Source organism: Myotis yumanensis, unplaced genomic scaffold (assembly GCF_028538775.1).
Source record: "Myotis yumanensis isolate MYYU_CA2020_CCGP unplaced genomic scaffold, mMyoYum1.0.hap1 SCAF_12, whole genome shotgun sequence".
NCBI classification, from domain to species: Eukaryota; Metazoa; Chordata; class Mammalia; order Chiroptera; family Vespertilionidae; genus Myotis; species Myotis yumanensis.
The window spans coordinates 45,851,939-45,875,322 of record NW_027223763.1 but is presented as its reverse complement, the minus strand read 5'-3'; the positions used below and the strand labels follow the sequence as shown (position 1 = coordinate 45,875,322).

The 23,384-nt window shown below is 42.8% G+C and overlaps 1 protein-coding gene across 3 annotated transcripts in view; it reads right to left on the bottom strand.

The window, feature by feature from the left end:
• Positions 1–23,384, bottom strand: part of SMARCA2 (SWI/SNF related BAF chromatin remodeling complex subunit ATPase 2) — a 168,203-nt gene that overhangs the window by 122,020 nt on the left and 22,799 nt on the right. For all 3 annotated transcript variants that reach the window (XM_070431563.1, XM_070431561.1, XM_070431562.1), the window contains exons 4-9: positions 20,640–21,026; positions 13,940–14,195; positions 7,402–7,528; positions 4,545–4,718; positions 3,157–3,330; positions 926–1,096 (exon numbers count right to left, since the gene is read on the bottom strand). In XM_070431563.1, the coding sequence (XP_070287664.1) occupies positions 926–1,096; positions 3,157–3,330; positions 4,545–4,718; positions 7,402–7,528; positions 13,940–14,195; positions 20,640–21,026 (1,289 nt within the window). The remainder of the gene's footprint in view (positions 1–925; positions 1,097–3,156; positions 3,331–4,544; positions 4,719–7,401; positions 7,529–13,939; positions 14,196–20,639; positions 21,027–23,384) is intronic.

Sequence of the window (23,384 nt, the reverse complement as noted above, 5' to 3'; positions counted from 1 at the left end):
AGGCACCTTCTCAATCATGCATGCCCCTCCTTCATTATGAAACAGGTATGAGAATTCAGGAGCCATGAAATTAATTATTTTTGGAAAAATATTTTGCTCAATTATTCAGTGCAGAGAATAAACAATTAAATGCTACCCTTCCTCAATCTTCCCAATTCTGAGGAAGACATCCTGTTTGTATCCGGGCCAATTAGAATTTACCATGGAAACAAAACATCAACCAAGAGCTGTTTGCAGACTACTTAAGCCTCAGAGAAGAGCTATATTCACAGGCCTACACTAGCATGTTGCCCTTGAGTTGGGATGTAGTATATGTAGAGCAGAAATTCTATATCTTACCTTTCACTTCTCATGACCATTAGGGCATATTTTACCTAAGAGTCTTGTTTTCCAACATCACCTGAAACCCTGACCTGCACACTTCCCTGAGTGGGACACAGGGCTGCTGATCTAAATGAACAATTCTGGCATTGCTGGCTGTCCAAATAAACAGGCTGAAATTTGTTCCAAAAGTATCCCAAAGCTATCTCTTATGTCTTTCTATGGTTTCTTTCAATCTGTACACTGCAATTTCTCCTAACTTTTCACTTTAGTTTCTTAGCTGAGCACACTGCCATACGACATCACATTTAAGAAAACAGTTCATTGTGCCTGTGTTTTCTCTCTTCTTACTGACCATGTGTATTTAGTTTTTAAATACTGTGTGAAACAATGGGCATATGAACCACACTGTTACAGTTTAATACCTCCTACCCATTACCTCCTCATCTCCAATGTCTAGTATGCCTGATCAACTCTTTCACACCATACCCATTTATAGGAGCAATTTCTGCAATCCAGTAATCTAAACCTCTTATTAGTGTGGTAAGTGTATATATGAAAGAGCAATACACGCCTGAAACTGATCCCTCCACTGGGTACTCACCTTCTTCCTCCTCCTCCTCTTCTTCTTCTCCTTGGCCGCCTGGGCTTGCTTGTGCTCCCAGACCAGGTTGGTGAGGTTGGCCACATACTCATCGGTCTGCTGTAAAAGGTAAGCTAAACGCCTGTCTTTCTTTTGATCAATCAGTTTTCTGTAGCCCTCTTCATCTTCAGCCTGTTAAGGAAAGAAGCCAGATCAGAGCCTAATGACAGTTTGTAGATGCTTTTCCCCCTCCCCCTGACAGTCTGAACTCCAGTGGTGAGTGCAGCAGAGCGAATGCTCCAGGCTGCAAGGGTTCCCACACACAGGGAACCGGGCACACACAGGGGAGAGCGATGCCTACATCCGGGACACCGGGGTTCGCGGCAAAGTCAGGACACATGGCCGCAGTATTTATGTGGTGTGATGGAGCACGCTGCATCAGCTCTTTGTTCTTCTGTGTTCCTTTAACAGCACAAAAATGTTAAAATCAGACAATTCACCATCTGAAGTTAATTCTTAACTTTGTATTTTGGAAATTTTCAAATACAATCAAAAGTGGAGAGAATAAGTATTTCTAAAGGCAAAATAATCAAATGGGCACTGAACAAATAACTTCTTATACGTAAAAGCATTACACACATTGTGGTTGATAGGGGAGGTCAAATTTGGGGGATTTTTGTCATAACTGGCACTGTCCTTTGGGCCTACGTGACTGGGGACAAGTCAGCTACTATCTGACGTCTGATACTACCCAACAATAACACAGATGCAGTAATTCCCACCTCCACCTACCATTCAGCCACATTATAAGGTTAAATGGGGTAAAAGCTCTGATATACTCTGTGTCATTTCAGGAGAAATCTTTTTTTTATGTCCCAATAAAAGGACACCTCTTGTGACGCAGGATAGAGGGAACAGGCCGCAAATGCCTCAGGAGGCAGCTGCGTTACAGAAAGGCCCAGCGCGTTCCTCAGGGGTGCCACTCTAGCCTGTGCCCCTGTGACAGCAGGCTCACCCCTCAGTCTAGCTGCTGTCGGCCCCATGGATGAGCACGAACCTCAAATGCTATTAGAACTCTAATTGCTTTTCGTTATGGTTGATCTCACTTGAAGAAAGAGTGATAGAAAACTTCAGTTTCTCTGTTATCTGTATATTCCATCATTTAATTGCAAAAATTAATGATTTGCAAATGCCTAATCATTAGTGTCAAACCAATCTGTTACTGAAGTGCTAATACAGCTTCACTTCGGTTGAATCAGACAAATCTGACTGCCGACTGCTCAGATTCCTCTGAAACAGTCTCCCGAGCTAATTAGACATTTCTTGGGCAGTCTTCTTCACCCAAAAGGAGAGGAAGGCGGGAGAAGACGGTAAGATTTAGTAGGACCTATTTTAAAATATGCTGTTTACTCTCTGGGACCCCAAAAATCAATGAAAACAAAATGCAAACCTTAATCTCAGCAAGGAAGAAAGACACTGTCACTTGGAATTCCCCCAGGACATAATTATGGGCTGAGGCTCATGACTTTCTCTTCATGCAGGACTCAGGAGCTATGTCCCAGACAGAACCTGCAGGTCTCCTAGCATTCCAGATCACACACACTTGTGTAAAACCCACAGTGTTCTATGAGGTCCACTTAGAAAAAAAAAAAAAAATGCCGACCAATGAAATCAATCAATCTCTTCTATGATATATATTCACTGAAAAATAACAGTGCAAAAATAATAACCCCTGACTAACCTCTGACAATACCCTCCCGCCGCTATAAACAAAAAGCAACATTTCAAAATTAACGTAACAATCACTTTTCACATCGTTAGAGAAAAATTTCTGCCATAAAAAAAAAAAAAAAAAAGACATCAGGTTCCAAGACACAACCTAATGAGCTATTCATTCAAAACAACGTGTGCCGTTCGTCTCAAAGAGGCAGTATTTTAAAAAGAACTGCCATTTCCAGCCTTCCAGATCTGGTTATCAAAACTCCCAAGAGATACAGTACCGTCCTTTATGTGAGAAGCTAAATCTGAGCAGCAATGCCATCCTAGGACATGGGAAAACTATACGGACCAGCAGTAACCCAAGACGTGTGACGTGCATTGTCCAGGAAAGAGGCTGTTTGAACTCCATCCGCATGAAGTTAAGGGGACATGGTCATACATTTGGTAAGGAGCTTCTCCTTCCTCCTTCTACTAGGGCATATTGAACACTCCCAATACAGGGTGCGAGAGGGGCATTGTCCCGGGCTCCTCACCATCAGTCTGCGCATCCTCTCCTTTTCGATCCGCTCCGTCTCTTTCTTCTGCTCCCTCTCGGTGTTGGCGTGCCACGTTGCCACCGCTTTGGAAAGCTTCTGGATCTTCCCGGCCACAGAACGATGGTACTCCTTGAAATCTTTCGCATGTTGCAAAATGCTGTTCAGGTATTCCTGAAGGATCCCAAGGGGAGTAGAAAAGAATACTGAAAATCCATTTCCCAAGGCCCTGGAGGTTCCAGCCTAGTCCAGGAAAAAACGCTCAGTGTGCATTTCACAACAACAAAGACCAGAAACCTGGGACTATTCTGGGATAGGTGCCCTGGTGTGTGTCTCCATAGCTGAGTGCGGGCTACCGGGCTGGTGGGAGAGATGACCTCTCAAAGTTTATTTTCGTGCCAGCCTGTGGAAGAGCGGTCTCTGAAGCTTTGACGGTGTGACCGCATGAAAATGGAAAGATAAAAAAATGGAGGGGATAAAAAGAAAAAGGAGAGGAACCTGAAAAATGAAAATGATAAAATTAAAAGCCAATCGTTCTCAAATAAACCTGAGGGACATGGGTATATCCAGTGAGAATTATGTTATAAAAGTAATGCTTCCTCTGCTCTGACTCTCTTAGAGTCCCAGCCGAGCAGTTAGGCCTGATACTCCAAAGGTTGCAGGTTTGATCCCCGGTCAGGGTACATGCAAGAAGCAACCAATGAACGCATAAATAGGTGGAACAAAACAATGTTTCTCTCTCTCCCTAAAAAAAGCAATAAAAAAAATTAACTATCTTAGAATTGTGACTCAAGATTTTATAGGAAGCTAAAACTCCATAAGTAACTGGTACATATTTTTTAAATAATGGGGGAGAGGAGTGTACCCTTATGTACACTAACTCTGACATTTTTTTAAAAACGAAACTAGGATAGGCACTAAACTGAGCACAAAAAGACAAATAAATTATAGATAGGCTTAGGAAATCAAATCCTACATCAGAATATTTCCAAACCCCTAGAAAGGAATGTTCCTAAATATCTGCCCCTATAAGACCTCCAACTGGGCCCGTCACAGAGCCCTGGACACCATATTTGCCTGTGTTATTAAAAATAACTCTTTGCTTTCTTCTTTCCAAGTTCCCCAGGATTTTGCTGTGGGAATCCCACCCAGACCGCAGCTTTCCAGGGGAGTAGGAAGGTGACAGCTGATTGGAACGAAGAAAGCCCAAGTCACCTGGCCTACGTGTCCCCGACTACACAATGGAGACTATGTGAGCTCCCGGGGACTTTTCTGCTCTGTGACGCCCCCTCCGCCCACCGCGCACGTTTCCGGCCCTTCTGCTCCAGCCGGTTACTGAGGTGGACGTGTCTGTAAACACGGGGAGAGGCAAAGCCAGGCCGTGGTACCTGGTGCTTCTGCCGGCGCTTCCTCTCCTGCTCGATCTTCTGCTGCTTCTCCAGCTTCTCCGTCATGCGGGCTTCCCTCAGGGTCTGGCGCTTGCTCCGCTTGTACGCTTTGGAGTTGAGAGCCGTCTCCAGGGTCGTGTCCCGCCGCATGCAGGCCACCACCTCCTGCCGCAGCTGCGGGAGGAAAGCAGTTAGAGAGGCTCCCCGAGCAGTGGCCAGACCCCTGACCCTCTCCTTCTCTCGTTTCCCCTGAGTGGGGCAGAAGGGGGATTCTACAGGTTTCTCACTCACAGTTGGCCTTTTTAGTAAATAAAGGGACTAAATCATGCCAAATTTATGTGGCATGGCTTTTTAAGATGGTATAGCTTTTCTTTACAAATAATTCAAGAAAAAAAGCAATTATAGCATTACAACATTAAAAAAAATAAAGTAGATATTTTAAATAAAGTTATTCATCCTATTTAATTATTCCAATGATACTAGTTAGTAAGATTTAATTTTTTTTTACTTTGTCTTAAATGCCATACTAACGGGCTCCTTGTTTTTAAAAAGATTAACTTTAATGATGCTCTGCAAAATGAACAGAAGGATTACTTCCTGTTCATGGACAATGGCAGCAGATACTCAAACAGTGTTAATTCATAGTCTCATGTAAAAGACAAGAGATACAAGTTTGGGCTTCTTCCCAATTCTAACAATGATATTCTTTGAAAGATATTCAAAGTTTAAACTATATCATGAACTTTTTTTAGGGTGATCATAAGTATAATAACTTATCCATTTTGTATGTTATGTGGTGATAGAGGGGGGAAATTGAAAATATACATCAAAATAATAATTCAATTGAATCTGAAATCAGCATGAATTATAGCTCATTTCATTGGGAAACTTCTTAGATAATAGAATTTTTCAATAATATCAAGCAAAAATCAGAGACTAATAAGAGTCTAGCATAGTGAAGCTAACTTGAATATAATGTTATTCCTAAAAATATACTTCGGTAATATTTTTTAAACAAAATCTTATCAAACGCTTTATCAATGCATTTTATGAAGTCACCTATAAGAAGGAAGAAAATGGAACTCAGAGACGTTTTCTCTCTTTGCTTTTTTTTTTTTATTTCTAAATTTTTTTTTTAAATTTCTAATCTACTCTCACAAACCTATGACCAAGCAGCACCCAGCCACACTGATGCCCCTTGGTGATATTATAACCAACTAGAGGCCCAATGCACGAATTTTTGTGCAAGAGTAGGCCTTCCTTCCCTCAGCTGCCGGCACTGGCTTCCCTCTGGCATCCGGGACCCTGACTGGCTTCCCTCGGGGCCACCCGTAGGCACCAGGGACCCGGGCTGGCTTCCCTCCAGCCCCAGCTTTGTCAGGAAGGATGTCCGGAATGACGTCTGGAAGATGTCCAGTCTATTAGCATATTACCCTTTTATTATTATAGATAAGGCAAATGTACTCCCAAGGTCATATGACAATAGCAAGTGAGGTGGCCTTGTGATTTTAATCACATCCTCCAACAGACCAAGTCATGCAATTCACTTTCATTCATTAGTAACTCATTTTGCATGCCCTAGGACAGTGATGGTGAACCTTTTGAGCTCGGCGTGTCAGCATTTTGAAAAACCCTAACTTAACTCTGGTGCCATGTCACATATAGAAGTTTCTTGATATTTGCAACCATAGTAAAACAAAGATTTATATTTTTGATATTTATTTTATATATTTAAATGCCATTTAACAAGGAAAAATCAACCAAAAAAATGAGTTCGCGTGTCACCTCTGACACGCGTGTCATAGGCTCGCCATCATTGCCCTAGGACCTTAACCAAGCAAACCCATCTGACTGATGGCAAAGTGCCCCTTTTCCCGTTTGGCTAAATGAGGCAGCCTGCAGACCAGGAGACCTGCAGACAGGTCCCTAAGACAAAACTCACCAAAGTGAAAATCAGCTCTCTGTCATTCCACTGGTGTCCTACTGATTTAGCAATTCTAAAGCAGATCATTATGCCAGTGTTTATTAATCAGTGACTACTATGAACCATAGTAGGAACAATAGATAATAACTCATTGGTTACTCAGTGCATAGGTCTGACAGGATCAAATGCACCAAACTTGTGTTGTGGTGAATAATCAAGTTACAAGACACAGGTTTATGTATTTCTATAAATGCTGGACTATTAATTTAGCAGAGTGGCTATTGTCTTTGTTAAAATATGTTCCCGGTCATGCTAGGACAGTGATGGCGAACCTTCTGAGCTCGGTGTGTCAGCATTTTGAAAAACCCTAACTTAACTTTGGTGCCGTGTCACATATAGAAATTTTTTGATATTTGCAACCACAGTAAAACAAAGATTTATATTTTTGATATTTATTTTATATATTTAAATGCCATTTAACAAAGAAAAATCAACCCAAAAAATGAGTTCGGGTGCCACCTCTGACACGCGTGTCATAGGTTCGCCATCACTGTGCTAGGATTATACATTTGTGCTTACAAAGAAGCTCTCATCTACCACGTGATTGTTGTTCTTGGGAGTCATAAAGGCAAACACGAGCTATCTCATTTGTTCTCAAGGTTTCGTCCACGGTAACAAACCGCCATAACTCTGACTTTGTAAACCATCCTGCAGGCGGGGAAAAAATGTATCTGATACACAGGCGAGAAAAACAGAATAATAAGCAGTTCGTCTTCAGTGCTTTTAGCTCTCTGCTGCTGGTCTGAAAGATACACGGTGTTACTAAGTTTCTATCTTTATAACAATATTGAAGAGACTTGAGGAAACACACCGATCTCCAACAATTACATTCATTTCCTCCGCCTCAGATTTGCTGGGGGGAAAAGGTAATACCTGACGTTGGAAATTGAGTAACCGAAGTGCTTTCAGTTCCACAGTTGCTTTGGTTCGTAAATCTGGTGGCAAAGACCCCGGCAGGTTTTCCAGTTCTTGTATCCTGTGAGCTATGCGAGCCTGAAGCCTAAGGGAGATAGTAAAACAGGGGCGGGAGAGATGGAAATATACATTACAGTTCATTCTTAAATGACAAACAGTAACACTAGGTTCAAGTTCATGGCAAAACCTATCCCAGACACTCATGGCTGATTTCTGACACCCAACCAGATTTTCTGATGTTAAACAGAGAAAAGCCACCCTTGCATTAATGCAGACAGGTGCTATATGTTGCTTAACACTCTGGTCTTGGACATAACCTTTCTCTAACACCCAGGAAAGGAGGCTCATGATACATGTAGGAGGAACATCAAGTGCCACTGCTCGCTCTGAACAGAGAGAGAAAATGAGAGGCAGGAAACTCTGACTTGCTCCAAAAAGCCCAGGCGGCCACTGGCAGGAGGGCTAAAAGTCTCCTTTCCAGCTTCTGGTTCTGTCCTACGGCAACGGGGCCATCTGCCCGCCTTGCCAAGATGCTGATGACGGCGGCCTTTAAAGCCGAGTGAACAAGAGCACTTGTAGATGCTGAGGCCACAGGAATCGGCCAACCCAAAACATTCAGAGAGAGCCCTGCCAACCACAGCCACTTCCTCTATGAGCAATGCTTGCTGGGGGAAAGAAAAGGCAACTTAGGCGTTTTTAAAAATCAGGTTTGGGGCAGCAGCAACCAGCAAAGTAAACAGTATTTAAAAACTGGGAGTTTCTAGAAAAGGACTGCTGGGGATTCTCACTTTAGACACTATCAAAAATATAACTGCAGGTAATTCCTCATGAGGGAAAATAGGAGACATCCCACTGTCTTCATTCATTTGGGATACCAGGACTGTTACTCACAGAAACGCCTGGTTCTAGAGTTCACCTGGATTCTTTTTTTTGCAAATAATTATATGCCATTTAAATCTATTTTGAGAACTATCTTCCCCCAAATTTGGGGCAAAACTGTCTTGCAAGAGACTTCAAAAGAAAGAATAGTAATAAAAAAGGCAGTAAGCTAAACTACGTTAACATGAACTGCACTGCGTTAAGTACATTTGATGCACAATTTTATTTATTTCTCTCTCTCTCTCTCTCTCTCTTTCTCTCTCTCACACACACACACACACACACCCCTCAAGGTATAATGGTGCTGTTACTGATGGGAAAACAGAAGCCTGGCGATGTAAAGAAACACGTTGACTTCAGAGCTAATAAAGGAGGTCTCTAGACGGAACCTCCTTTGCCTGACACTAAACCACCACAGGATAATTAAAATAGACTTTCTAGCTGAGAACTTTCCTGGATCTCAACTATAAACGTTGATCATTTAAGATTCTGTTAAAAATTAGTATTATGGTTTCATCAACCTTTATGATGATGTGTGTGTGTGTGTGTGTGTGTGTGTATATACATATATATATACACATATATATATGAATATGAAGAAGTAAAATCTGTGACTTAGATGTGAAAAATATCTTAGGATTTCATATGGTCCAAATATCAAAATGATTGTTTTAAAAAACCCACAAAAAACAACTTTGTCATTTGCCTTGGTAGAGAAGTAAAATGTCCTCTTTTTCAAAATTTTAATGATAATAAAGGAAATGCATTGTTTTTCATTGATTTAACTGAAAATAATATAACAGATTCCTACTCTATTGTATCCAGATCAATTTCCTAAATAGCCACGTAGCCCCAAATCTCCAAATACTGCAACAGATGATGCATCTTAACAATTAAGATATTAAGAGAAAAACCTTTTGTGGATTTTTTCAAATATATAATTTAAAGGAAGTAACTAAACTGAAACAATTTCCCTTTTGTAGAATAAGGCCATAGTAAAAGGAAAATTAAATATAAAGGGGTGAGATGAGGGCCAACATGGGGTATTCTCCTTCCTTGGTTCTAGAGTCACTTCAGACCTTTTGCATTTGAAAAGCCCAGAACCCAAACCATCCCCCGCTGTTCTGGTTTACTCTCTTTGACAAAGTGGGTCAGGTGCTAAATTAGAGGAATAGCTGTGTTTCCCTTAATCTTCTGAAGAACTAAATAAATAATCTTAGGACAGCTGGATGGACAGTGTAGAGATTAAATCACACTGATCTGGGCGGGTGGGAGCTGGGGAGTGGATGGGGAAGAAGGGAGGTGGGGACTGGGGGTGGATGCGGCCTTGGGGGACTGGGGCACTGCAGTGGGTGAGGAGCTGGGGTGGTGGGCGGGGGGTGGGGGCGGGGAGAATGACACTTCTTCCTGAAATGACTGCTTCTTTCCAAAGGACCTAGTCACTTGTCAGTGAATCTCAGATTCCCCAGCACAAAAGAATCTCTTTTTTATGAAAGGGAGGCAAGAAGTACAGAGTACAAACGTGCGAAGTATAGGGGAAGGGGAGGGTGACATTATTTGCATTCAATTCAGCACGTGGGGGTGGGGGTGGGGGCCAAGGTACAGGAGGGGCTTCTTTAACACAGAAAATGTTGTCTTTTGGTGGTGGTGGTTGTTAATGGAAATCTTCATTTTAAATAATGCTTCTCTCCAGACAATTTCATCTTCCTATCAATGGGATTCAGCAGGTTGCCCGATAAAGAGATTCAGGATTCTCAACTTGTCGAAACAACAACAGCTGTAATACTGCCTGACTGCAGGAGGCTCATTTAGTGTCCTCACGAGCTCAGAAAATTGAAGCAAAATTAGGTCACTCAAGTTTTTCATACAGATTGAACAGTAAATCAGGAAGGGTGACTGTTCTGGCAAGAAAAAGAGTTCCATTAAAGGCAACAGATATTTTGTTCAGGTCCAGAGGAGAAGTTTATGATTCCTGCAGGAGAGTTATTTGAACAGAAAATGACACTGGTACATTTTGTTCCTGCAAGGAGCTGAGTGACACTTTTAAAAAGAGAGCGAGGGAGGGAGACCGACTTTTTGTAACTCTGCTGATAAAGTGGCCCTTGGTAATTTTTGAGCAGGAATTTTCAGGGTTGTAATGGATACCAGAGAGGACAAAAAGAAAAAAAAAAACACCCAAAAAATACTGGCTATATTTGCTTCCAGAAGCAATATTCTGCCTTGATAAGCAGAGGGCTGAAAGAACACAGAAATGCTCTTCCTTCGAATCTGAAATCCATCTCCCATGCAAACATTTGTGGAATTAGTTTACATGCTAATGTGACAATGCCTGGAGCCCTTTTGCCCAAACATCTAACTCTCAATGGAGGAACTGAAGTTAGGTATGTTGGTGGGGCAAAGGAAGTGTGCCAAAAAGACAAGACACCCAGACGAAAAGCACTGGGACATCTCTCTGACACTCACTACGGAGAAAAGCAATAAAGTTCCTTTCAAAGAGAAAGGCTCCAATTCCAATGGGCAAACTGTTTTAACTGGAGACTGTACAGATCTGAGGCAAACTATTCACATGCATACACTTATTTACGCTATTACTAAATAAAGAAGGCCAATTTGTCAAAATCCTTGCATGATGAACAAGGAAAAGGAGCCAAGGGACTTAACGTTAAAAAAAATTTAAGATTCTGACAATTTCCTTTCAATTTTCATAGACAAGATAAGTGATATCATAACGGTCAAAGAAATGAACATCTGTTAAAGAATTTTTGACAGACGACTCTGCTCAAACTAAAGTTTATAAAATTGTAAAAGAGATTTTTTGTTTGTTAATCCTCACCCGAGGATTTTTTTTCCCCATTGATTTGTAGAGAGATTGGAAGGGAGGGAGGGAGAGAGAGAGAGAGAGAGAGAGAAACATCGATGTGAGAGAGACATATTGATTGGTTGCCTCCCACACGGACCCTGACCAGGGTCAGGGGTCAAGCCTGCAACCGAGGTCCTACAACCGAGATCCTGCAACCGAGGTACGTGCCCTTGACTGGAATCGAACCCAGGACCCCTCAGTCTGAGAACCGATGCTCTAACCACTGAGAAACCGGCTAGGGCTACAATGGATTTTTTTAAGACCTTGCTCACATCCTTGATCAGAAGGTACAAGTACACTGGGCCCTTCCAGTTACCAATGCTACAGGCTAAGTAGGCCATTCTCTCCAAGAGGGGCAAGTGGGAACGCCTCCAAGCTGTCTTTACAAGGGCCCAAGGGTCTTAATCTACCCTTTTTAAGAGAAAAATTTTACTAATCTTGGCATGTGAACAATTTATCTTCGTATCGGCAGAAACCAGCTGTTGTTCTATAAGGAAGCTAGAAGGTGGCCCTGCGATGCAGCAGGTGCAAACCTGTGCCCCTCAGGATGGCCATGGGACTCAGTCCAAAGGCCCCTCCAGCTGTCTGGACCCAGGGTTGCCAGATCAATCATTTCAAAAGCCACGCAGCCTCACAAACAAGGAGACATTTGTCAAGTCATAATACTATGAAAAACAGCCATTCCACCACTCTACAAGGCATACAGTTTAAGAGATACTGACAGATACATTATTTTTTTTATTACTATAGGAGTGAAGGACAAAAGCTTTTCTTATGTTGGAATAGGCTAAATAGTACTCTTAATGCTGTATACCTATTAAGATCACTTCCACCTATTAAGATCACTTCCAAAAAAGGTGCTAAAATGAGCTCAGTACAAGAAAGGTCTGTAATTAAAATCCTGGTGAAAATGAAAGAAAAATTAGGAGCCAGTAAGACACACACACACACACACACACACACACACACACAACACAGGTTGAATAAAGAAAAAAAAATACAGATGCAATTCTAGATACAGAGAGTATCTCTGATGTTATGAAGGTAATTCACATGACTTAACAAAGGTACTGGTAGGTTTGTGCCTTCAGGGTAGGAAAAAAATGTTCACTCTTAGGAAGTCAGAATTTTAGAGTAAATGATACTCTCTATCCCATTTACTGTCTTTTAAAAATTGCTTTTGATTTTTTATAGCAGCATAAAGGATTGTACATAAATATAGTTTTTCTGTCTAAAAAATATTTGCTAATATTTGACCTTATAATATACAGCAATTATTCACCCAACAAAACCAGCCTACGAACACTGAAATAGCTACAGATGATGAGCATCCAGCTCCCCAGGGATACATGAAATGCTGGAAACAGCAACATAAAAGCTCTTAATTGAGGATTAGCAATAGTAATGAGACTACAGTTACACTCGTCATAAAAAACAACAACAACTGCACACATTTAACGGCAAGTTACTGTGGTTTCTTTCAGGATAACTCTCAAAGCTGATAGCTTAGTATTTTAATCTAGTAATGAATAAGTCATGCGTTTTTCAATAAAGTTTAAGGTAATGTTTGAAAAGGGAGCCTATTACATTGTTACTAACATTCTCTGTAATTTTTAAACTCTAATTTTCTGTTCAATTAAATCATTTTGGGGAAATAATACTAATAGCTAATTTGTATTAAACGTCTTTGTGTCATTTTATCTCCTCCCACAAGAAATACTCGAAGATCCTCTTTTAACAAATGAGGAAATCAAGTCGCAGAAAAGAGATGGAACTAGACCAAGGCAACACAGCTAGAAAGTGACGAGCATGATTTTTGCTAACTCCAGAAACCATGATCTGAGCTTTGCTTTCATTTGACTCAGTACTTATTGGTCTCCCTTTTGGTTAACATTAACCATGTACATGAGGGGTTGGCTAACAATGGCCTATGGCCAATCCTGCCCATAGCCTCTTCTTGTAAATAAAGTTTTTTTGGAACACAGTCAGCCCATTATCATCTGGGCTGCTTTCTCACTCAAAGGCAGAGATGAGTAGTTGTCAAAGAGATCATATGGCCCTGCAAAGCGTAAAATATTTACTACCTGGACCTTTACAGAGAAGGTTTGCCAACTCCTGATTTAGATAAATGTGCCAAATCAGGTGAAAATTACGTTTCTGGAGGAAGAGTTTAAAGGACCCCATATGAAGACACTTACATAGGGCTTACTCCTAACGTTGGACCAAGGCATAGACCAAGTGCTCGCTTCACAGCAGCACATATACTAAAAAGGCATAGACCAAAATAGTGCATGAATTTAAGCAAAAAATATATTATACCTACCAAAGTGTACTTTAGTATCATGAAGGTCAGGCCAACACAAAACACTCAACATCTGACCAACTTGCAGTCACCAATCAAGGACAAGCTGGCAAACTAGATCAGGCACCCCATAATCTGTGTGAGACAACCACCTCTGTTCACATCCCCAGCACCTAACACAGTGCCTGACACGTCACAGGGGTTGGTAAAGGTGTCCTGATTAAATGAGTGAAAATCACAGAGCTGCCAACCCAGAGCCATCGGAGAGCCCCCCACCACAACCACCTCCCCACCCCACTTTGCTGAAATCATTCCCATCGCATGAGTTTTGGCCTCTGCAATCATCCTTGGGCCTTTCCCTCAACCAAAGAGAGGAGCAACGAAAGCCCTGGGAGACGGCATCCACCCCCAGGCTCGGTGAGACTTTTAAGAACCCCCGGGACGGGGTGCATTACCTATATTCCCGCTCCTGCAGAATCTCCACGGGGTCCAGGCCTTGCGGTTTCTGAATGGGGCTGATCCGGCTCTGCTTCTGCTGCAGCTGCAGGATGGGCGAGGGCTGCCCGGGTGCGGGCTGTGGCACCGAGGGCCCGGGCACTGCGGCCGTGGGCGGCTGCGCTGCTGCGGGGGGCGCGGGCGAGGGCCGGCCGCTGGGTGCGGGCACTGGCAGCTTCTGCGGGGTGCTCGGGCCGCTCAAATCCGGCCCGGGGCCTGTGGGACAAGAGCGATATGAGCAGCTTGGGCGGGTCATTGACCTGCGGCCATACCAGGCCTTCCCGCTGTCCCCCTGGGGCCCAGGGATGGTGACCAGTAAATATCGCAAGAGAAGAAAAAAGGAGGGAAGAAAAATAAAAAAGGAGGTGTGGAGAGGAAAGGCGGGGCCAGAGAAATAAGAACCTGGGGCAAGGAAAATGGCATTCACTAAGGAGCATTTGTGGGAATGGCCCCCAAATGACTCCTCCATAGCAAACCGACTAAAGGATGGGCTGCCACACTTTGATGTAGGTCTACATCAAAAGTGGATTTTTAAAAAGAACTACAGGTGCATTCAGAGTTCAGAAAAGTAAGGGAACAACCGAAGTCAGTTAGGTTATTACAAAGTAAGTTGATAACATAACCTAAGTCAGATGCAATCTGGGTGTGGTCCTAAAATCACACTGAGTCCCCGCTGGACGGGCCCTGCTGTTAGAGCCAGGCCTCACAAACGCAGCCAGGAGCCTGCGGTCCTCTGGTGTGAACTCAAGAGGGCAGGCATTTCCCCTTCATGACCTATCAAGTATAGCTCAGATTAAATCAGTGCCATCTCAGAACTTCAATTTCTTACTACATATTAGAGATATTTCTAAAAACAATCAGTGCAGAGGAAAAACAATCTGCTCGTTCCACCTAATAAAAAGCCGCAAATATGAAGATTAAAGGGAGCATTCTTTGCACGTTATCAGAATAAAGGGATATGCATTCACCAAGCTTACTGAACTGTACTTAATACGTTAATTTAAAGCAACTGTCCACATTGTACTTAAGAGGTTGGGATGGTAAGTATGGGCCTAACATAGGAAGATTCCATCTCTCCTCCTAAGTGGATTTTTACTTACTTCAAAATTATAAATATGATTAGAGGTGCCGCCAGATGACTTCGTAAATTAGAGAAAAGAAAATCTCAGTAAGCAGAAGTTAAAACCTCTCACAAGCATTCTTTCTAGAACTGTCTTTATCTTTTCCAAGAAAAATTAAGATGATTCCATCAATGGTGACAAAAATAATAGTCTATACACTTCAGAATGACTTAATAATTAACCATACAAAGACATACATTATGAAAAATTAAACACTTTTATTCAATTTCCAACACATACCTTTTAGAAATGGGCTTACATGACAATGCACAGGTAGCCATAAGCAAACACTCTGACAGGAGGAATGTGAAGAATTAGAACAAACTGCTTAGGAAACTGCAGAGTGTGTGTGTGTGTGTGTGTGTGTGTGTGTGTGTGTGGTGTTACTACTGTTCCTTTTTCCCCCTTCTTCTGAAGTTACGTAAAACTTTCCAAAAGATACAGAGCTTGATAAGACTTCTTGAGGTAATTGGTAGCCCTGGTTCTGGTGTTGATGAAGAACTCATGAGGGAAAAATATTTATTTTTATTGTAGGCATTTTACGTGTACTATCATAATAAAGAGATCCTTTTCAACTAAGTACTTTCTGGTGTGTGTGTGTGTGTGTGTTTGTTTTGTTTTCTGAATGAGAGGTCTTTTGCATAGTGCATAGCTTTTCATAATATTTTATACTGTACTTAGAGTTTCTTTCATCCATATATAAGAAACCAACTTCTAAGCATTAAACCTCAGGGTTGTTAAGCATTGGCATGAGTTACAGAGAGACATTTCAGAGTACCTTTTTCCCTAGAGGTCTTTAACAACAGGGTGGATTTTTCACTTGGGGTGCTTTAGGTGATCCAGCCAGAAGAGAGGAGCTGGAGATTTCTAACACTTACTTTAATCTTCTGTAATTCTACGAATCTCCTTAATAAGCTCAGGAAACTGGCAGAATTGAATATATCTGAAGGCTTGGTGTAGCATACTAAATAATGAAAACCCCACCACCTTTAATAAAAAAGAACATGTGGGTCTTACTGAGAAGATAATATCATAATAATTACCTTAAATCCAGTTCTCCAATTGTTTTTCCTCTTTCCAAAGTTTAAATAATTCATCAATAAAAAGCCATAAAAGTGTAATACTGTTACAAATTTCAATTATTCTGGGCATTTTTTTCTTTAGCATCATAGTCTGCAAATACCTATGCAGAAGCCTATGATGACTCCTTGATGTATATATTCAAGTCACTATTTTTAAAAACCACATTCCTCTTCCCCCCCCCCCCGCCCCCCCCCCCAAAAAGGCACCCAGAGCATGTGTGATATCCCTGGTTCCGAATCTAGTCACTTTTAGCCGCTGACTCCCAACTAAAGCTGATACACGCATGACTGGCCTTTGGCCGATAAATATAAAGGCATTCTTATCTGGTTGATTGGACCTTAAAATTGAGAAGCAGAGACAGAGACCCAATCATGGGTGTACACAGCCAAATCTCCAACTTAAAAAGTACAAATTACTGTGAATTAAACAGGAACACGTAAAGTGCCCTGGACCAAAAGAACGGTAAGCGTCCCCTCAGCTCTATCGCCAGCTGGCTGCGTGAGCCTGAGCAACTGCCTTAACCCCTGTGCCTCAGTTTCCCCATCTGCAGAATGGTGGTAATAACAGTGCCAACCTCAGAGGGTGGCAGTGAGGATTCAATGAGACAATGCAACTCTGCTCCACCCTCAGCTTTTGTCATTTTTGCTGCCACCAAGGACACAGAGATAAAGAAGTCTAATTTAACTACGCAGCTCTGCACAGACTGCATGGCAAAGAAAGGACTTGGGAAAATTGGGTATGGTCTTAGCTGGCAACTTTGGAAATGCCCCTTTCTCTACAGCGAACTTCAGAATGTTCCCAGAGTTTAATACAACTCAGCACAAATACGCCGAGAAGCCGGCTTGCCCTGCGCTTCCTGGGAACCTGCCATCAGACTCACTTACAGGCAAACTCCTTTCCTAACTAAACACACACGTTTATTTACTGCGTGGGTCTGCTTTCCACTCCCTCCAACCGATTCTAGAAAAACTTCTATTTGCAGAGGCAGCTGGCCACAAGCAGACAGGCCCAGAATGGCACCACCTGTCCCTAGGTTTTCTGCCCGTCCCTCAGGCAGCTGAGAGTGGAGCTGCCAGGCTGGAAATCACCTCCACAGCAGACACTGGTGGTCTGCTGACTGACAAGACCTCTCCCTGGTATCTGCAAGTGGAAGACAAATTACATTCTTTAGCTTATCTCCAACTCCCTCTACAACGTAAACAGTTTAGGCTTAATTGTCAGAGGCACAAAATGCATCTGGCTTTCCCTTCGGTCCTCACCTTAGAAGTCAAGGTAGAGGGATGCTCCGACTCCCCTGAGGGGCATCCCAGTGCAGCTAAGGGGGAGAGGGGGTCTTTACTGGAGGCACCCCATGCCTGAGGTTAAGAAAGAGGGAAACAAACTCATTCAAACACCTGTCTCACAAGTACAGAATGTCTATGCATTTGGAGTTCCCAATTTGCCTTCTGGCTCACAAAGGTATTTAGGCAAATAACAATTCTGTGCATTAAAGAAGGATTGAAATGGTTTCCACAGGTTAAAAAAAAAATATGGCCTATCCGGCGGGGCTGAGTGGTTGAGGGTCGACCTATGAACCAGGAGGTCACAGTTCAATTCCCGTCAGGTCACATGCCCTGGTTTCGGCTCCATCCCCAGCAGGGGGCGTGCAGGAGGCAGCCAATCAATGATTCTCTCTCATCATTGATGCTTCTATCTCTCTCCCTCTCCCTTCCTCGCTGAAATCAATAAAAATATATTAAAAAGAAAAAAGAAATGTAATAAAGCATACTTACATTGAACATACCAAGAAACTTTAGATGACTAAAAAGTGGAAGTGGAAGGGGGCTGAAAAGGCTGAGCAATAAAACTTTTACTTTCTACCATAAAGTCCTGCCTGCACCCCTCCACCACCAACCCAAATCTTTTTCAGTTCCCGTTTTTAATTTTGCTTTAGTATCTAAAAGGAAAAACGAATCAGAATGAAAAGAAAAATGATGGGTTAGATTTGAGGGGAGCCCATAACAGGACTGAAGAGTTACTTGCTTGGTGAGCAATTCCTCCAGTCAAACTGTAATTCTCTGGTGGTAGCTATGATGATGTCAATTTTGGTGATTTATAACCTTGGAGCAGGTTTGAGGCAGACCACCCCAGCCAAAAAGATTCTCTTCAGACATGAACAGCACCAGAAAATGGGACAAAAGGAAAATGAAATCACAGCTACCTGCAGATAAGTGGACATACTTAAATTTACTTTTTCTGAAATATTTGTAGAGGTATTTATAAGCAGTTATACTTTATTTTAAAAGGGGGGGGGCAGGCGGGTGTGGCTCAGTGGATTGAGCACCGCCCAATGGACCAAGAGGTCCCGGGTTCAACACCCAGGTTGCAGGCTCGATCCCCAGTGGGGGCATGCAGGAGAGAGCCGATGGATATGTCTCTCTCATCGATATTTCTATTTCTCTCCCTCTCCCTTCCTCTCTGAAATCAACAAAATATTTTTTAAAAAGAGGGAGAGGAAGATAAACAGTAACAACTAATAAAAGGTAATATTACCTTAAAGAAAACTTGTCCCCTTATTTTGACTTGTCCTAGATGCCAATCCAAAAAACGTCTTTGTCAGGGAAGGTTATCATCTCCCTGTGAAACCTGAGATTTGGGGAAAAGTTCAGCAATGCTGTTAGAGGCGACGCCCTTCCCGGGGCAGGAATGGGTCTGCTCTATTTGAGGAGGTATCTGCTTTCCTCCTCCATCCACTCTGGCATAAAACACTATCTGCCCAAATATTTCCATTTCTAGGGAAGCCTGACTCCTGGAAATCCAAAAGACATGAGCAGTGAGTAATAAAGCGAATTCCTGCCCTGGCCGGTTTGGCTCGGTGGATAGAACGTCGGCCTGCGGACCGAAGGGTCCCAGGTTTGATTCCGGTCAAGGGCATGTGCCTTGGTTGCGGGCACATCCCCGGTAGGGGGTGTGCAGGAAGCAGCTGATCGATGTTTCTCTCTCATCGATGTTTCTAACTCTCTATCCCTCTCCCTTTCTCTCTGTAAAAAATCAATAAAATATATTTTAAAAATAAATAAATAAAGCGAATTCCCCCAGATGACAGGGGCCTGGTGAGGGAAGATGTAGGCATCGAGCTGGCTTAAAAAAATGAAGCCCTCTCTTCTGGAAATGATCCAGAAAACACACAGGATCCTGTTTATTAGGACAGGAAGTATTTGTTATGTTCAAGTATCCAGACACCTGGAACTTCATCCTTCAACCTTCCCAGAGAAAACAACATTCATGGAAGGGCACCCTATAGCCCCCTGTAGCTCTGAATTCTACCAGTGGCATGAAGTCAGACCACCAGAAGGCCATACAAGGACTATCTTATCTCAACACGTGACATATGTCATAGCCTCGACTTTGATCCCAGGATACGTAAGAACACTAGGCCATGTAGATTCTGTTATTCCATTTATGATGAACAAATGTTATCGATACCTCCGTCATGCAGCACCACTTACAATAACAACATAATTTAAAACAACAATTCCAGCCCTGGTTCAGGTGGCCCAGTTGATTGGAACATTGTTTGTACACCAAAAGGTTGTGGGTTCGATTCCCAGTCAGGGCATACACCAAGGTTTCAGGTTCAATTCTTGGTCTAGGCACATATGAGAGGCAACCGATCAATGTTTCTCATATCAATGTCTCTCTCTCTATCTCCCTCTCTAAAATCAATAACAAATATATCCTCAGGTGAGTATTAAAATAATAATGGTAATAAATTCCACGTAGGAGACCCACTTTTTACTCTCAAGCTACAAATGGGCCCGTCCTCTGTGAACTGGTGAGCAACTTCCTTCCGCATGGTGAGAATTAGGTGCCTGACCCTGTCTCCTTTCCTGCCTGGACACCCGTCATCTTGGATGCTCAGATGCACAACCATGAGAACTCCTGTAGCCCCTACATGCTGGACCTGGACTTGCATTTCCCTTTGTTTCTGACTTTCTATTTGACAATTATTTCACTGCAGTATGTTTCTTGGAAACCTCCCCAAATGCTTTTCACAACGAAAGGGAGAGGAAGAGATCAATCAAAGGGCATAAGATGGCTCGAGGGAGCAGATTCAAGGAGTACGTTCTTAGCGATGGAACGCACTGGGTGCAGACTTCTTTCCCTGGGGCTGGTGGACGGGCTCCCGCAAACCTTGCACCTCTTGAAAGAGAATGCAAAATCACGGGAGACAGTGCCTTTTGCCCAGGTCTCCAGCTTGCACCAGAGTCCGCAATGGTTGAGAAACTCAAACAGCAGAAAAGACCAGGAATCTGGGCCAACTAAGTAAAGCAAGGCAAGGGAACCGGCAGGCCAGGTACAGCGAAAGGCTGAGACAGCCCTGGGCTTCTACCAACCCAGTGCTTCTGTGCCATCAGCAGTCTTTCTCCTCCGAGTTGGACCATCACATGACTCATGTGGTTGCATATTAACCTACCAGATGGTCTGTTGAAGTTAACAAGGGCCTGCTGCTGCGGCTGCTGCGGCTGGGGCGGCGGCTGCTGGGGCGGCGGCGGCTGCTGCTGCTGCTGCATGCCAGGCAACGTCCTTTTCCCCTGGACCGCGAGCTGCAGCGTTTCGGGGAGGTGCTGGCCCCGGGCCAGCATTTTGTAAGCTAGAATCTGAGCCCGCAGCTGATGCAGCTGGACAGGACTGAAAGGCGAGGGACCTCTGCTGGGCTGGTTCATCGCCTGCGCATCGCCAGGGATGAGGGGCCCTGGCTGGTTCGGTGGCATCTGGGGTGGGGTAGGGCCGCCTCCCGACGACATAGGGCTGGAGATATGCTCTGCAGCTCCCAGGGGAGATGGGTGCGGTGACATATAACCTAGAAGAGAACACAAAAGGAAATCACAGGCCGCCCCTGATGACCCTGGAAGAGAGGCATTCCTGGATATTTTGGTAATTTTCTACAACAGCACTGTCTGATAGAAATTTAAAATGTACGTAATGTAATCATCACATTATTATATAACAAAATTTATATATATCAAATATATATAATTTAAATTTCTCTAGTAGTTACATTAAAAAGTAAAAGAAGCAGATAAAACTAATGTTAATAATATATTTCATGTAAGTCAACGTACCCAAGATATTATCATTTCAAAATGTAACAATTGGTAAAGAGACATCTGCATCCTTTGTTCACCCATCTCGATTCAGACCAGCCACGTTTCAAGTGACCAATAGCCACCATGTGTCCTCGAAGGTAAACTGTTAGTGGCTGATGTCCACCTACAGGAAGGCACCTGGGGGTAAGTCTCACACATTAAAAGGAGCTCCAACCTCGAAACGAAACCCGCAGGTGTCTGCTATATCACAATGTGAAATGAAGCGTCTCTTATAGAGGCAAACATTGCGTGGCTTATTATGCACATTAGGAATAGTTTGCAATCATCAAGGGTCTGCACTGCTGTACGAGTGCACATGGCACCGTACATGTTGTCTTCGCTGAGTTCTCCCTGGAAACAGCCTGACGGAGGATGGAGTGCAGGTGACGCCCCTGGAAGGAGCAAGGACACTGGCAGGGGATGGAAAGGTGAGCTCAGGAAGGGAAGGCAGCCAGTAAGGGCAGTGCTGTTGAGCCAGCTGCTGCAGCGGGTGCCTGAAGATTAATCTCATGCAGGAGCTCTGGTATATAAAGTAAGTAGCTTGCCTCCACGTCACCCCGGGGAGGAGTACGGAGCTGGGTGTTTACACTCTAAGGATCACCTGTCAGTGCTCATGTCACTGGGTTCTTTCTAGGGTCTAATATTAACTGTTTGATAAAAATGTTATTAACTTTGTTTTTTAAAGACTTAAAAGTTTCAAAAATCTTCTAAAGACCACAATACATAAAAATGAGAGTAAACAGTTTGGGTTGTAAGAGATCTAAACGGGAAGTTTAAGAATACTTTTCTTGAGGAAGAAAAGGCAAAATGAACAAAAATTGCAAGGAACTTGTTTCAGGAGTTGAACTGTATAGCTCAGCCACCGAATTCCTAGCAAAACCTATGACTGTGTGTCGCTGGAGGGAGACCCAAGATGAAGGAGAGCACAAAGTGGCCGACTGCAATCTGAGAGGTTGCCTTGACTTCAAACCAAGTGCTAATTAATGAAGTCAAAGGTGTCCTCAGACACAACAGAAAAGATCAGATGAAAGGTCTCCGCTCTTTAATAAATGGACTTGTGTCATAATTATAATAAAGGTCAGCACCTCGGTGTTTATTGGACAAGTGCTGTGTCTTTGAACCTTTGTTGAGTTTGAGCTGAAACAGCTTTGTGCACCTATGTAGGACCATCGCGACCTGAGACTGTGACTGCCACAGGCTGGGGACTCACATCAGCCTTCACCAGACTACAGAAAGGAAAGGACACAGTTACTTTCCCCTCAGATTGACAGTGGGAAAGGGAAACACATTTAGCTTGATCCCCTAAGATGAGAGTAGGGTTTGTTGGATCAATTGGTGACCAGTAGAACTCCTTTCAGAGAAATCCTGTCCTGAAGAGAAATGAAGAACTACCATCATTCCCCAAATCCCTACTCCATAGGGAGCACAAAACCACACAGCAATCAGGGTTCTAGTTGGTCATATGTTAGCCAAGAAAATGCCCCTGAAATCAGCCTGCAAAGCTAACAGGAATTTAATCCCAATAACATACACCTATCTTCATCATTAACAACATTCTTCCTTTTTTAATGAGGTTTAGCTCTCCAATTGTAATGCTGGTGCAAAGCTTTTGTTCATTATAAAAGCACCTTCCAGACACTTTTTGGCCAACCCTGCACCTATCACAGGGAGAAAAACTTCCTACCAAAGCTAATGACACTCATAGTAGAAGGTGTTAAAATGGGTCATATGTCTCCTGCTCTGGTCTCTCCTATTTCCTAAGGTTATCAATTACAGCTTACTTATGATAAATCAGAGGATGCCTAACATAATGAACCAAAACATAATGAACAATCCAGTCTTAACTATATAACATTGTTTATCATATCTCGTGTAAACTGTGAACTGTGGGCAAAGTTAAGAATGTGAGACAGTTACATTATGCACAATAATTAATTGTACTTTAAACTGGTTAAAAAAGAAACTGAAAGTAGAATAAAAATCACTTTCCATAATTAATCAATAAACAAAATTTTTCCTCAAATTTAATAAGAAGAAACTGAAGGTGGGAAAATTGCTTCCTAGAATTTATA